The sequence below is a fragment of the Cydia fagiglandana genome, chromosome 9 (assembly GCF_963556715.1).
Source record: "Cydia fagiglandana chromosome 9, ilCydFagi1.1, whole genome shotgun sequence".
In the NCBI taxonomy this organism is placed as follows: Eukaryota; Metazoa; Arthropoda; class Insecta; order Lepidoptera; family Tortricidae; genus Cydia; species Cydia fagiglandana.
Genome location: NC_085940.1, coordinates 5,105,064 through 5,119,076, shown reverse-complemented (window position 1 = coordinate 5,119,076; position 14,013 = coordinate 5,105,064). Strand labels below are relative to the sequence as shown.

General features: G+C 39.0%; 2 protein-coding genes across 4 annotated transcripts in view; one reads left to right on the top strand and one right to left on the bottom strand.

Annotated features, from left to right (window-relative positions):
- Nucleotides 1-14,013, bottom strand: part of LOC134667199 (GSK3-beta interaction protein-like) — a 170,003-nt gene that overhangs the window by 64,155 nt on the left and 91,835 nt on the right. The window lies entirely within an intron of this gene.
- Nucleotides 1-14,013, top strand: part of LOC134667206 (dynein axonemal heavy chain 3) — a 156,757-nt gene that overhangs the window by 54,254 nt on the left and 88,490 nt on the right. The window contains exons 22-23 of the mRNA XM_063524532.1: nucleotides 6,355-6,502; nucleotides 7,321-7,519. Of these exons, the coding sequence (XP_063380602.1) occupies nucleotides 6,355-6,502; nucleotides 7,321-7,519 (347 nt within the window). The remainder of the gene's footprint in view (nucleotides 1-6,354; nucleotides 6,503-7,320; nucleotides 7,520-14,013) is intronic.

Genomic DNA, 14,013 nt, shown 5'->3' with positions numbered 1-14,013 from the left:
AGCAAGGCGTATCGGGTAGCGGGCACATATCCCGGTATGTAGCAGTTTCTCGGTTCTCGCATGAACAAACGCTGGATGAATTTATAAATAACATGTACTTACAGTGAAACAGACGGGATCTCGCCTCAGATGACACCGGGCAGACGTCGCGCTGGCTTAGTGGGAAGGGCTCGCGGTCGGGTCCGGGTTTCGGGTACCCGTTGCCGGGGCCCCGTTCTCGTGCTACACGAAACCGGATTTGTGGCCCGTTCGGAACGGATAATTAGGATCCGTGTAATTAAGATCCGTGTACCCGTGTTACCCGTGTGTCCGGATCCACGGATATTAATTACACACGGGTCCGGCCCGTTCTCGACGTATAGTGACGATGAAGATCGATCGCGTTCTTTATAAAAGCAAAGAATCTTATATCTTTAAACGAGCAATACCATTATATTCAAATAGTAAATGTACTATTTTTTTAAACAGACTTGTAACCATTGTTACCAATAAACTTCCATTTTCATTTTATCATTTTCATTTTTTCTATTTCTATTTTTCGCGCATTTCGGAAATGGCTCTAATGGTTTCGATAAAATTTGCTGAGCGGGGGCGAACAAAACGAAAAAAAAAACAGAACGGCATCAACTATGTATGACCAAATGAAAACAGCTGAACTATGATTAGAAACTTTGACCGACTGAGTGGCAAACTAAAATCTTAAAAATTCCATAACTGAAAAAAATCCAATTCTTGTTTGTAAAACAGTACGGCTACTTCTTTAACTTTCCAAACAAAAGGTATGCCGGGTAAAATATCTGTGTCAAAATTGCCACGGGTATTTTATTGCATGTGCCGCCCGCAAACCATTATTATCTTAATCTACACGTGTACATTTCTATGAACTTCGCACGAAATAAAAATTATCTAAGTAATACTAATAAGTGGGGATGTGAGAAAAAACTAGAGTCGGACAAAAAAAGTCTTAAAGCGGATTTGATAGCCCACGCAGTGCAAGTGTCATTTATACGTCATAATTTCATAGAAATTGCGATCGAAAAAAAATGTAGATTTAACCAAATCAATTCGTTAATTTATGAAATGAACGTATTGATTTGGTTAAATCTACATTGTAAGCATATGATTACAGTTCTTATTTAGGTATTTATTATTTAAGTTTAAGATTATGTTTAGTTCAAATACCTACATATTAGTAAAGTGCAACGTTACAAAGTATGACGTTTAAAATAACTCTTCCACTGCGTGGGCTATCAAATCCGCTGCAGACTATTCTTGGTCTGACTCTAGTATCTTAATATTTATTATAAACCTATATGCTCATTATTTAATAATTTTTACAAGCAGTAACATTTAATATACAATTGGTGTCTCATTTAATATAATCCGACTAAATTACATTTCAGCAACACCTTCATATTTCACAAAATAATCAAGACATTATCCACCGGTAGAATACCACCTCTTAAATATTGTTTAAACTCGAACCGGCCGGGGGAGTCGGTCCGCCGGCGCCGTGTATTCAATACCCGAACGAAGCCGAAGTCCGCGGCTCCGGAGCCGAGCGTAGATCCGGAGCCGAACGCACTACACGGGAACGGATCTTGACGGGTTCGTGTAATTCGGAGGCTTAGCACCGCCGGGGCTAAGAACACGGATACACGGGTTGGCGTGTAGCACGGATATCGGGAGCCCTAGGGGAAGTAGGTAGGTGGCGGCTATAGGCCTACAAGTATCAAATAAATATTTGTCAAACAAAGCTAAAAACTAAGTTAATAAGAGAGGGAGGTCTTCACCTTAACCAGCATCATCTAATTTTGACAAGGTTTTCACAAACAGGTTAAATTCTAACTAGAAAGCCTCGAAAAAGTTTGAAAAAGGAACTTGAATAGCCTATGGCGTCTACAGTAATTGGGAAATCGCGATAAATTTTAATATTCGTGTGATACCTTTATTTGATTTGTGTTCTTGAATGAACAATCTAAAAGTTTCTTTATTTAAAATAATTAAAAGAACTTACCCCGCAGCAAAATTATAAACTGCAACTTTCTTGCTGTTCTTTAAGTCGTAGTCAACGTAAAATGGTCGACCCACGCTGTTACGTGCTTGTACGAACTCGATGAGCCGACAATACCAACACAACAAACCAAACCGCTTCCGCTGTTCGTAATTGTGTCGTAATAAAATAAACCTTAGGTCGATGAAAATAAAGCTCATAATGGTTATATTCTTATAATATTCCTAAAGATGAAGTGAAATATAAAATGATAATTATCGCTCGATTTTATACTTATTCAAAATTATTAATCATAAAATTAAAGAAGACGAATAAAGAAATATATTTTTAACATATTAGGGTGAGTTAAATGATTTTAACATAATAAAAATACCAACGATTGACCAACCAAGCGCTCTGCAGTTTACGTTCTCATAAACCCACATAATTCTAACTTGAGTACTATTACATCCATTTTACTTAATAACAATACATAATTAATTATTCCACGCTATTTTTTCATAATTTTCTTGAGTATATATCCTTTTTGCGAAAATAAGTACATTATTGTACTCCGTAGTTGTTCCGGTCGTCGCTCTGGGGTTGCCGTTCTAAAAACTTTCTTCAGTATCGATGATTATGATTATAAATCGAATAAGTCAAACAACATTCGACCTCTTCATTGATCGAATCGATCGTTTATCGATTAATTATATTCGCAGTTCGCCATTAAACTTAAATCAGCTTATGAACTATATATTAACCTAATCATGTATCTGAAATGAACATTAAATAACAAACACACTATTATTTATTCAACCGTTCCGATGCGATCCTGGTATCTGAAATAAATTTCTTTTATTTCCTGAAAGCTCGAAGAACAACATCGACTATTTTTTGGCCCATATCACAAGTTTTAGGCATAGATTCACACATCTCAGCATCGTTCCACCATGTCGCGAAACGCCTGTCTTTATGGGAATTTATGTAACTACAGTGGTAGAGTAAATTAGATATGACATGCGTCGCGATGGAATGAGATAAAGATGTTTGAATCTTACCTTTATCTCCTGGTCTATGCCTGGGGTTCCAGCATCTATTGCCCTCAGGAAACTCGTGCTCACAGGATAGGCCACGCCTGCGGGGTTCCAGCGCACCACCTGAAGTTTTAAGTGATTTATGACATCACCGTTATCACTGAGCATCTCGGGATATCTTTTGGGGATTCTACTACTAAATCAGATTGGCATGATTAGATCTATGTTAAGTATAAGTGTCAATAGGCTTCAGTCAGTCAGTCATGTCCCAGAGATCATACTTCTCCCACAGGCAATTCAACACTTCGGTACCGCGCCCACAGGGGTACCGACACAACATATAGCCTCGTCAGGCTCTAGGCACACCGTATAGGTTGCCGTCAGGCCTCGTCAGGCACTAGCTCATGGACACCGCGACCACTGGGGTTGTCCCTCTTCCACTCTCCAATAACACATGAGCCCTACAACCACTGGAGGGCTCCACCTCTGCCTTCTATAACCAAGTCCACCGTACCTCTCGTACGGTGGTGATCTCCCTCGTAACTATAGCAAAGTAGTGGACATGTCAACAATCAAGTTACGGGGACAAAAATTCATAGAAGGTATTTAGTTTAAGGGACATCTAGGTAAGACTGAATAGTTACGTTATGAGCTTACGTTACGTGTTCATGATGTAAAGCAAAGCAAATACAAGCAAGTGGAGAATACTCAGCTTTAGGGAAACCAGCCCATGTGGTTTCCTGCTACGTAGGATGAGTCTCGATAACCTCACGAGCACATTTAACTGTTCATCACGTTGCGGCGACGAAGTCTGACAACAGAGACTTCCATAGACTAGACCTGGTATACTCACCATAGATACACTACTCTCTGGTAGGGTTGCCAGCGGTGAATATAGATGTTAGACGTCATCGCAGTGCCTGGCACTCGCGACAACACCCACGGGACGAGATGGGGTGGTGCTATTATTTTCTGATGCCGGCACCACACGGCACGCCTAGGTATCATTGTAAAAGCTCCTAAATATTGACTAACCTCCTAAGTCTCATATATGGCTCGTGCGCGTTGGAGGGTCTGCCATCTTGTGGCCTGAATCGGAAACATATGTGCACATGTACATTGCCAAAGCAAGTGCTACAATCTACCGTTCTCGTCGGTACGTTTCCTTGTGCATAGCACAGACAAGACATCCTCCAGACTGAGCATAGTAGCGTTACCCCCTCTGCCACAAATATACGGTAGTTTTACTCCATTATCGAGTCAAAGTGTCTTGTGTGTCGCCCGTGTTTTTGAACGGACCAATCACGGCACGGGACTCGCTCACCTCGTCCCCCGCACCCCTGTATTTTGGCAGCATCGGTTTCATGAAATAATTGCTCTAAGTTCCGTCTAGAGCAGTCGGCAACAAGCGGCCCGCGGGCCGCATGCGGCCCGCGAACATCTTGCTTGCGGCCCGCGAGTCTCCCTGGCTATTTTGTATCTAATATTGACAAACGACAATGTCTAATAAAGTCGTAAATATTAACAAAGTGCGGCCCGCGTCTACTTCGGTAACTACTATTTGGCCCTTGGCTGCTAAAAGGTTGCCGACCGCTGCTCTAGAGGATTCCTAGTCTATGGGTATCATTGTAAAAGCTCCTGAATATTGACTATAACCTCCTAAGTCCCTGCGTACAATTTTTTGTACATATTCCAAAATCTATTTTGAACTTTTATTGTGTAACTAAGGGCTCCAATTTCAAACAAAACAATTGCTTCTGGGTCTAAGGAGGCTAAAGTAGGTCAATGAATTTGAGACGGGAATAGTATTGGTATTTACATAAGGACAGCTCCAGTAACTGTTATGTTATAACATTCTTCATTATTCTTTTCTTTTGCGTGATCAACGCGGATAACTATATCACATATTATGTGATAATGACAGAACTGTCTGGGTCTCTGGATAGTGTTTAGTGATAATGTGTTAACCCATATTAATTACGCAATAAGATGTCAACTCAAAAAAATGACGCTTAAAGTTGACATTTTATTGCAAAATGAATGTGGGTTGACACATTTTCGCTAAACACCATCCCTCTATCGTGCCGTCATCCAGTCGATAATCCCACCCATCATAATATTTATGACCATCCGCTGACCGTGACCTGTTTTTTAACACATCCATTGCCACTAAGTGCTACAGGTTACGCTCGTAGCGCGTAGCCACGGTTTTGCCGTATGGAGCGCGTAGTCGCCACGAACAGTATACCCGACAGTCGGGTTGTTGGCCCTGAGTGTGTTAAACATTTTTATTTTATTTTATTTATCAGGAAAACTTACAGCTTGAGTAACAACTTAGGTAATAACATAGAAACAGTTAGCCAATTACAAGTTTCCACAGGTAGAATTTCCCGATTTTCTTCAACAGTAGTTTTTGAAGTCTTCTCCTAAGTTTTTCATCCATTACACACACTTATTAAGAATGACTGTAGTTCAACTGTTCGAAGCTCAGAAATGGCTTAATAAAAATATGGCCCCACGTTGGGCGCCATTGTAAAGATGAAAAGCTCCGGCTTGTCTAAAATGGGAACAGCCATGTTAAAAAAAAACTAAATCAAAATTTAAATTAAGTAAACTAAATGGTGTCTTAACCTAGCTGCAGGTAAAGCCTAGACTTATTTTTATGCACCAGAAGATCATTTTGTTTAACTTACCTTTCGGAGAGTGTTTTATTTATTTATTTTTTTAAACATTATTGCACAAATTTACAAAAAAAAAAGAGTACAATTGGCGGACTTAACGCCTTGAGGCATTCTCTACCAGTCAACCATTGGGCTAAACAGAGACAGTTTGGTGCAGGATTGTAAATAGTGGATATGAGAATAGACACAAGTCGAGACTACATACTATCAAAAAGAATAGATAGTATAGAGGGGTCCTGTCATAGTAAATTTTGTAGTCACAGTAAATTTACGCCATCTATCGACACACGACTAAAACGAAAACGTATAAAATTATCAAAAAAATGTATGTATATGGATAAATGGTTTTATTATTTTTATATCATTTTCATCCATGTTCATTCACCGATATCCATGTGTTAAAATTGTGTGTTAAAATTGTTAAATATGAAACAGTGTCGTCACGCCATCTAGCCGAGCATAGGCTAAAGGTGTGTGCGGCATCTATCCGAGAATGACTTTTCTTGATTTCCGAGGCACGTTGTTTCCTTAGACTTTATTCATCTTATACGAAGTTACATATGTCATTGATACTATGATACTATACTTACACTTATACTTACACAAATGTACATTATATATATGTTTTGTTGCATTTCATCAGGCAATAGAAGCAATTCAAACCCACACTCTGCCGGACTTGGTCGCTCGGAGCACTCAGCAGATCACCGGGCTGGTATACCTGGTGCAGGGCGACCTGGAGCCAGGGAACAGGGTCACCATTGAAGCCCTCATCGTCATTGATGTGCATGGTAATTTATCAATCTTGCCATTTAGTAGTAGTAGTAGTAAAATACTTTATTGTACAAAAAGAAACATAAAACATGAAAGAACACACATCATTAGTACAAAGGCGAACTACTACTTACGGTATTCGGTACGGCGGTATTTATACTTGGTTAAGCAAATCTTGTCAGTAGAAAAAGGCGCAAATTTCAAACTTTCTATGGGGCGATAACCCTTGGCGCCTACATTTTATAAATTTGCCGGCTTTTTCTACTGACAAGATTTGCTTGACCAAGTATACCTATAGTGTTTATTTTGCAAACTTTCTGATATTATAAGAATGTTGGTTAATTAATGCGTCGTTTTCAAGAAAATGGTATCACGTTGTCGCTTGCCATAAGGACGCTGTGACAGGTTATTTTTATAAAGATACAAGCAAATTACGTCCTTATAGTAAGCGATGAAGTGGTTTCTTTTGCTTGAAAACGTGAATTAGAGGGTTTCTAAATTGGAGACATATTTACCACAATCAGGACCGTCCAGACTTGCTAGCATGAGATGCGTTCTGTGCGCGACTCCATACCTCTAGCGAGTCTAGCGCGACTTCAAGTATGGACTCGCGTGCAAGAACGCAATTCATGCTAGACCGCCATAGACACTATTTCGAGTTAATCTTTGGAAAAAAGGTTAAAATTTAAAATCCTTAAACTTCATTCATCATTTGACTCTATTGTAAATTGAGAATCAACTTGCGGCGATTTATAAGTATTATTTAGGATCTAAGTGAAATTATCAATCTGTATACCTAATATTGCCTATATTACATATTAGTTTTTCCCGTCAGGTCGTTCTATTCTGGAAGAAATGGTCGAAAAAGGCGTCAGCGATGTCGCCGACTTCAACTGGATATCGCAACTGCGTTACTACTGGCGCGGAGAAAAAGTGACGTGCGCCATGATCACCACCGAGGTGGACTATGGGTTCGAGTACCTGGGCAACATCGGGAGACTGGTGGCCACGCCGCTCACTGATCGCTGCTTCAGGTGACTACAATTGTTGTGTAGCAATAGCTTTAAAAGTGACGTGCGTCATGATCACCACCGAGGTGGACTATGGGTTCGAGTACCTGGGCAACACCGGGAGACTGGTGGCCACGCCGCTCACTGATCGCTGCTTCAGGTGACTACAATTGTTGTGTAGCAATAGCTTTAAAAATGACCTGCGCCATGATCACCACCGAGGTGGACTGTGGGTTCGAGTACCTGGGCAACACCGGGAGACCGGTGGCCACGCCGCTCACTGATCGTTGTTCAGGTGACTACAATAGGCCCTGTGCATGAACTATACCTTTTGTCATTCATTACTTTTAATTGAATGTACCTACTTATTATTATTATTTATACCTAGTCGATCTTATTAGTTATTGTGAATTCATGTTAATGAGATACTTTGTAGCATTTGTAAAATAGTTAAAATACCTTGCAATTTTTAATTATTGTAGAAATATATTTAAGTAAATTGGTTGATTTATGGTACCTACCTCTGTTGAGACATGACCTTGTTACATTTTCCGTTATAACAAAGACACACAGGCCTATTCGGATTTCGAGATAATCACAAGATCTAGAGACGATTTAGAGATCAACTAGATCTACATTAGATATCGACTAGATGTAACTTGGATATCTAAGTCATAACTTGTCGAAATCGTTCAAGAGGACCTCCAGAATCGCGGAAACGTCAAATTTGACATATCGGGGGGCACGGCAGTGCCCCCGCCAAGTCGAGCGCGAAGCAAACACTGCCGTACCATATTTACTGGAACCATTTCGCCGCATTTTCAGGCCCCTATTTGAGAACCTCTGGATAAGACCAGAACGAAGAAATTTTGGTCATCCAGTAAGCTATAATCACATACTTAAAATCCAAAATTTCAAGTCTGTAGGTCATTTAGTTCCGAAGTTAAGCGAAAGCAAAGTTTCGCATTTATGAAACTCACTCATGATCATCAGAATAGAACTAGTACTTCCCATAAACTCAGAGAGCTGAAATTTGGTACAGAGTTAGGGTTTAATGGCCACATAAAGGGAAAACCTAAAAATATTGCAATATCAGTCACGTTTTAAAGATCTAAGAACTGCATAAGTAAGTTTGTAATCCCATATAAATATATGATATTACAAAGTTACTGTTGCAGTTCCTACAAATAGTAGGTAAAGTAAAGTAAAGGTACTCTACGATGTACGATGTGAGTATGAATGAAGATATGTTTAGTTATGATATGTGTATACATAGTATGGGTATGAGTACCCGAAAAGAAGGACTGCCTACAAAAAGAGATGAGATCCCATCAAAAACATTACATGTAAAAAGGTGCAAGTCTCGCAACGCTTTTACTACAAAAAAGTTTTGAGATGTAATGTGAAACCAAGTCGGTTATTTTAATCAGTGCCAGGGGGTGTTAAAACCGTATCAATAAGATATCTTTAATTTGTAATACGTATAATGACTTGGCCATCGCACGGCTGCATAATGACAAAAGGATCATCGTCACCTATTAAAAATAATTCTAATTGAACACAACGCTAGCGCTAATTGCAGTTTGAGCATTACACATATTTACGAGTACGGTACGAGTAAAGCATTATGTGCGATTGCCAAGTCATTATATGATGATTAGTGACGGATTACTGATTATTATTTAATTATTAGATTTAATGAATGGGCAATACGAAAAACTGTTGCTACTGTACAAGAATCAGAACCGGAAAAAAAGAAAAGAAAGATTTGTAATGATAAAAAAAACTACTCCTAAAAAGAAAAAAAATGTGTTAAATAAGAAAATCTAATAAAATAAATCAATATGCCCACGTTTCTACAAAAAGAAGTGAAATCCCACCAAAAACATTCTGTAAAAAACTAGCCAAGTCTCGATGGAGCTGCTTGTTTATCTCTAAAAAGTAATGAAATCTAGACAAAGTCGAGCCAAGTCTAAGGTTCCTTACTGCGATTTCTTTATTATTATAGTTAATGTTGTGTGACTTGGCCGTTGAAGGGTACACAAGGGTACAAAACCAGGTGCTCCATGACACCATTGCACCAATCTGCCATTGCACCAAAAAGAAGTGTTTGTTTCAGGCTCGCCCATACATAAGTATTATTGAAATACGCAGCTTTATCAAGCCTACAATTGACTGGTTATTGAATCAAGTGGCAATTTTCCATCGTCAATGGGTAGCGGTTCTGGCGACAGATTGGTGCAATGGTGTCACGGAGCACCTGGTTTTGTACCCTTGTGTACCCTTCAACGGCCAAGTCACACAACATTAACTATAATAATAAAGAAATCGCAGTAAGGAACCTTAGACTTGGCTCGACTTTGTCTAGATTTCATTACTTTTTAGAGATAAACAAGCAGCTCCATCGAGACTTGGCTAGTTTTTTACAGAATGTTTTTGGTGGGATCTATCTTACAAATATCTTTAAATTATCCATATCGTAACTTGTTGAAGTCTAGTAGAAATCTAATTCATTTTTCGAATCGAGCCGACAGTGGTAATGATCTGGATTGGTGTTTAAACAAGTGGCGACTTGTTTACAAAAACTGTGACAAAACGTCTAACCAACACCGGTAGCACCACGGAAGAAAGAATGAGCGCGTCGCGCTCTGACGGGAAACGGCATGTGCCTGGATTAGTATGAGAACCTATGTCGCCAAAACGCTGTCACAAAAATTGGCCATATTTTCTTATTTCGAAAGGAATTATGAGCCCTTGCCCATCACAGTAATTTGAACTTTACAGTCAATAAAATTATGTCATAATTGCACTACGATTTTTATTTTTTGTAAAAATACACAAATCATTGACAAATTGTCATTTATGCTCTATCCTTTTTACACTTGCATGGCTTTTCCAAGAGTGAATGCGATAGGATAAAATATTCGACTATGAGGTTGACACATGCGATAGGGATGTGCATGATTCGGTGTGATATCGATAAACGCTTATTAATGATCAATGTACACGTAAAAACTATTCAGTTTTTTTATACATATGTATTACTTTATTTTCGACGATTAGGTACTTACCTACTTACTTTTTAACCGACTTCCAAATCCCAAAGGAGGAGGTTATCAATTCGGTTGTATGTTTTTTTTTATTTTTATTTTTTTTATTTTTTATGTTTGTTACTCCATATCTCCGTCATTACTGGACCGATTTTGAAAATTATTTTTTGATTGTATGTATATGCATACAGATTGGTCCCGTTTTTGTCAAAATCCAGTTCTGATGATGGGATCCATGAGGAATCGACGGAACTCCTCAAATCTTAAAGGCATACACATGGTGATTTTTGTGTTTTTATCAACAAATCAAGCATATACATTCAAAAACGTGACATTTGATGAAGTGGAACTGCTGATGATGATCAGAACGGAACTCTTCAACGACGCATAGTTCACGGTTGGCGATTTGTCCTCGTCGTTATGTTTGTTAAGCAAGTTAAGTTTTTAAGCCACATTTTTGTCAAGCTCGAGTTCTGATGATGGGATCCATGAGGAATCAAGGGAACTCCTCAAATCTTAAAGGCATGCGTATAGAGATTTTTGTATTTACATCAGAAAATCAAGCATTTTCATTAAAAACTGTTGCATTTGATGAAGTGGAACTGCTGATGATGATCAGAACAGAACTCTTAAACGACGCATAGTTCACGTTTGGGGATTTTTCCTTTTCGTTATGTTCGTTAAGCAAGTTAAGTTTTTAAGCCACATTTTTGTCAAGCTTGAGTTCTGATGATGGGATCTATGAGAAATCGAAGGAACTCCTCAAATTTTAAAGGCATGCGTATAGAGATTTTTGTATTTTCATCAGAAAATCAAGCATTTTCATTAAAAATTGTCGCATTTGATGAAGTGGAACTGCTGATGATGATCAGAACGGAACTCTTCAACGACGCATAGTTCACGTTTGGCGATTTGTCCTCTTCGTTATGTTTGTTAAGCAAGTTTAGTTTTTAAGCCACATTTCTGTCAAGCTCGAGTTCTGATGATGGGATCCATAAGGAATCGAGGGAACTCCTCAAAAAGGCATACGTATTGTCGTGTATAAAAAATAATTAGATTTAAAGTGTTTAAATAGTTAATGGGAAAAATGCCTCGGATAAGATCCGCAGTAAAACATTGGACTATTGGAGTGCAAGGGTCCTCTTGTTACTCTAACCTGGTTAATGGGAACTTGGTAGGATATTGAAAAGATAAAACCAAATATATGACATGCAATTTAATACACTTCGCTAACTACTCACAATGCACTCCGCTTTAGGGCGGGCGCTGCTCAAAATACAATCGGTTTCTCTAAACTGTCGGCGGTTATGGGGTGACACTATGGCAATTCTTAACCTACGATCGCGAGACGGGCGAAACGTGGAGTTTTGGCCAAAACCTAAAACGAAAGTCTAGTGCACTCACGGATACCGGATGTAGCTTTCATCCTGGAACTTAGCGTAGCAGACAGATCGACGTAGATCAGCGGCGGGCGTTCATCGAGCCCCAGCTGTGACAAGCTAAGGCGAGAACAAGCCGCGGCGCTTGGAGTTTCACGGGAAGGACCCGCGTGAAGACACCTTGGAGTCGTCGGACGGCAGCATAGCCATCCGACACACGGCCTGCAGGTCGAGGCCGCGCCCTATGGCGTAGAAGCAGCGTCAGCATGACGCTCAGCAAAATCGGGGACGCGCAACAGCGCGCCTGGGAACACGATCACCAACCGTGCTCATGTCCATCGGCGACACGGGACGCACTAAGTAAATCACGCGCACAATTCACGCACAGCGATATACGCACTTTACAAATCGGTCTCCCACCAGCCGGACCAGGCGGCGGAAGGAGACGAGGCAATTCCTCTTAATCTTTAATTAGAAACCATCTACATCCTAGCGTATTCCCATTCCAAGTCCAAGTGAAGTGACAGTGACAGTTCGAAATCTTCCCCTACCGGACACGTTGCGTTTCGATTCACATCAACACATTAAACGTCAAACCAACTTAAATCTTTTTTAAATCGAATGATTCTCGAAAAAATACCAATGCTCATTAATACTTGTGATATTTTAAGTGGTTAATAATAATTTCTAATAATTACATTTATATCGTACGTTTCTACTTTGTTTCCTTTGGAATATATCCTTGCTTATGCCTGAACAAAACGCCTATATTCTTAGCTGTCACCGGGCTGTCAAACTTACGACTACCCAACGAAAGTCTTTTTTATGTTTTTATATAATTTCATAAATGATTCTAAAATACAAATTAAATTAGGATGTGACCTACTTGAGCAGTTAAAACGGATCACGAGGATAATTTTGATATACGTGAAGCCAGGTTTGGTTCAACAATCTCTGCACAATCTGGGTGACAAGTTCCGTTCGAGTGGCATGCTCTTTGGACTTGTTTCTTCGAAACCAGTTAGCCAGGAGGCAGTATATGCTAATCAACCTACAGCTGAGAAGGTGCATTACAGTTTTACATAAGTGTCATACTCTGGTGTATGTTATTTTGTTGGAAATGCGACAGTCATGTTGTACAGGTTATCCTGTATGGAAAAGTATGTATCTATCATAGGCAAGTATGTAGCATCGCTACAATATCCCCTCTCTCGGCAAAGAGGTTAAGCACCGGTTAACCGAGGCAGCCGGGGTAACCGGAGAAAAAAAAAAAATTAACCGGATACCTACTCAACGAGTCCATTAGGACGTTAATTATACATGCAGATATGCTAAATATTATTATGTTTTAATCTATCTATGTCCATCTCTGGGACTGTAAGTTTTATTTCTAAATGTTAACTCTATTAGAAATCACAGTGCATGGCCACTACACTGTGGTTTCTGCAACCTAACTAAAAAATATTTTTTTTAATTCAAGTAATCCTCTATTGACTGGTCTAGCCACTATTCAACATAAATAATAATAAGCTAACTCCCTATTCTAAGATTCACTAAAGTATTTAAATCCAATTTAAATATTAAGTATTTTCAACTATATTTATAAATTCTTACTATTTAGTATATTACAAGTAGTTATATACATAATGCAATATTAAGAATTAAGTTTTAATATGGCATGCCCTACTATGTACATGCCTATGAGTACAAGATTAACTTACTAGTACCTTAATGTAATGTGGGAACTAGTTGCTAATTTATATCTACAGATTATCCAATACAATAGTGGAGGCTAACTTGTAGCTCACACTCAAGTCAAATCCCAATGTGTAGCCAGTGGGCTTACACTAAGTGAAAAAAAAAACTTGGTTTTCTTTTTCATGTCTAAGTCAGTGAATTATATCTAATATAATTACATCACCCTGGACCCTTAGGGTGTGTAGTCACAAAAAAATTTGGTTTCCCTAGAAACGCTTGAAAAAAAATCTTGACCAAGTGAGTCAAGGAGGTACGCGTACTCAAAAAAAATGGGTTGTTACCTAAGTTCACCCAAATAAAAAAAATAAGTTACTAACTTGAAAATACACCT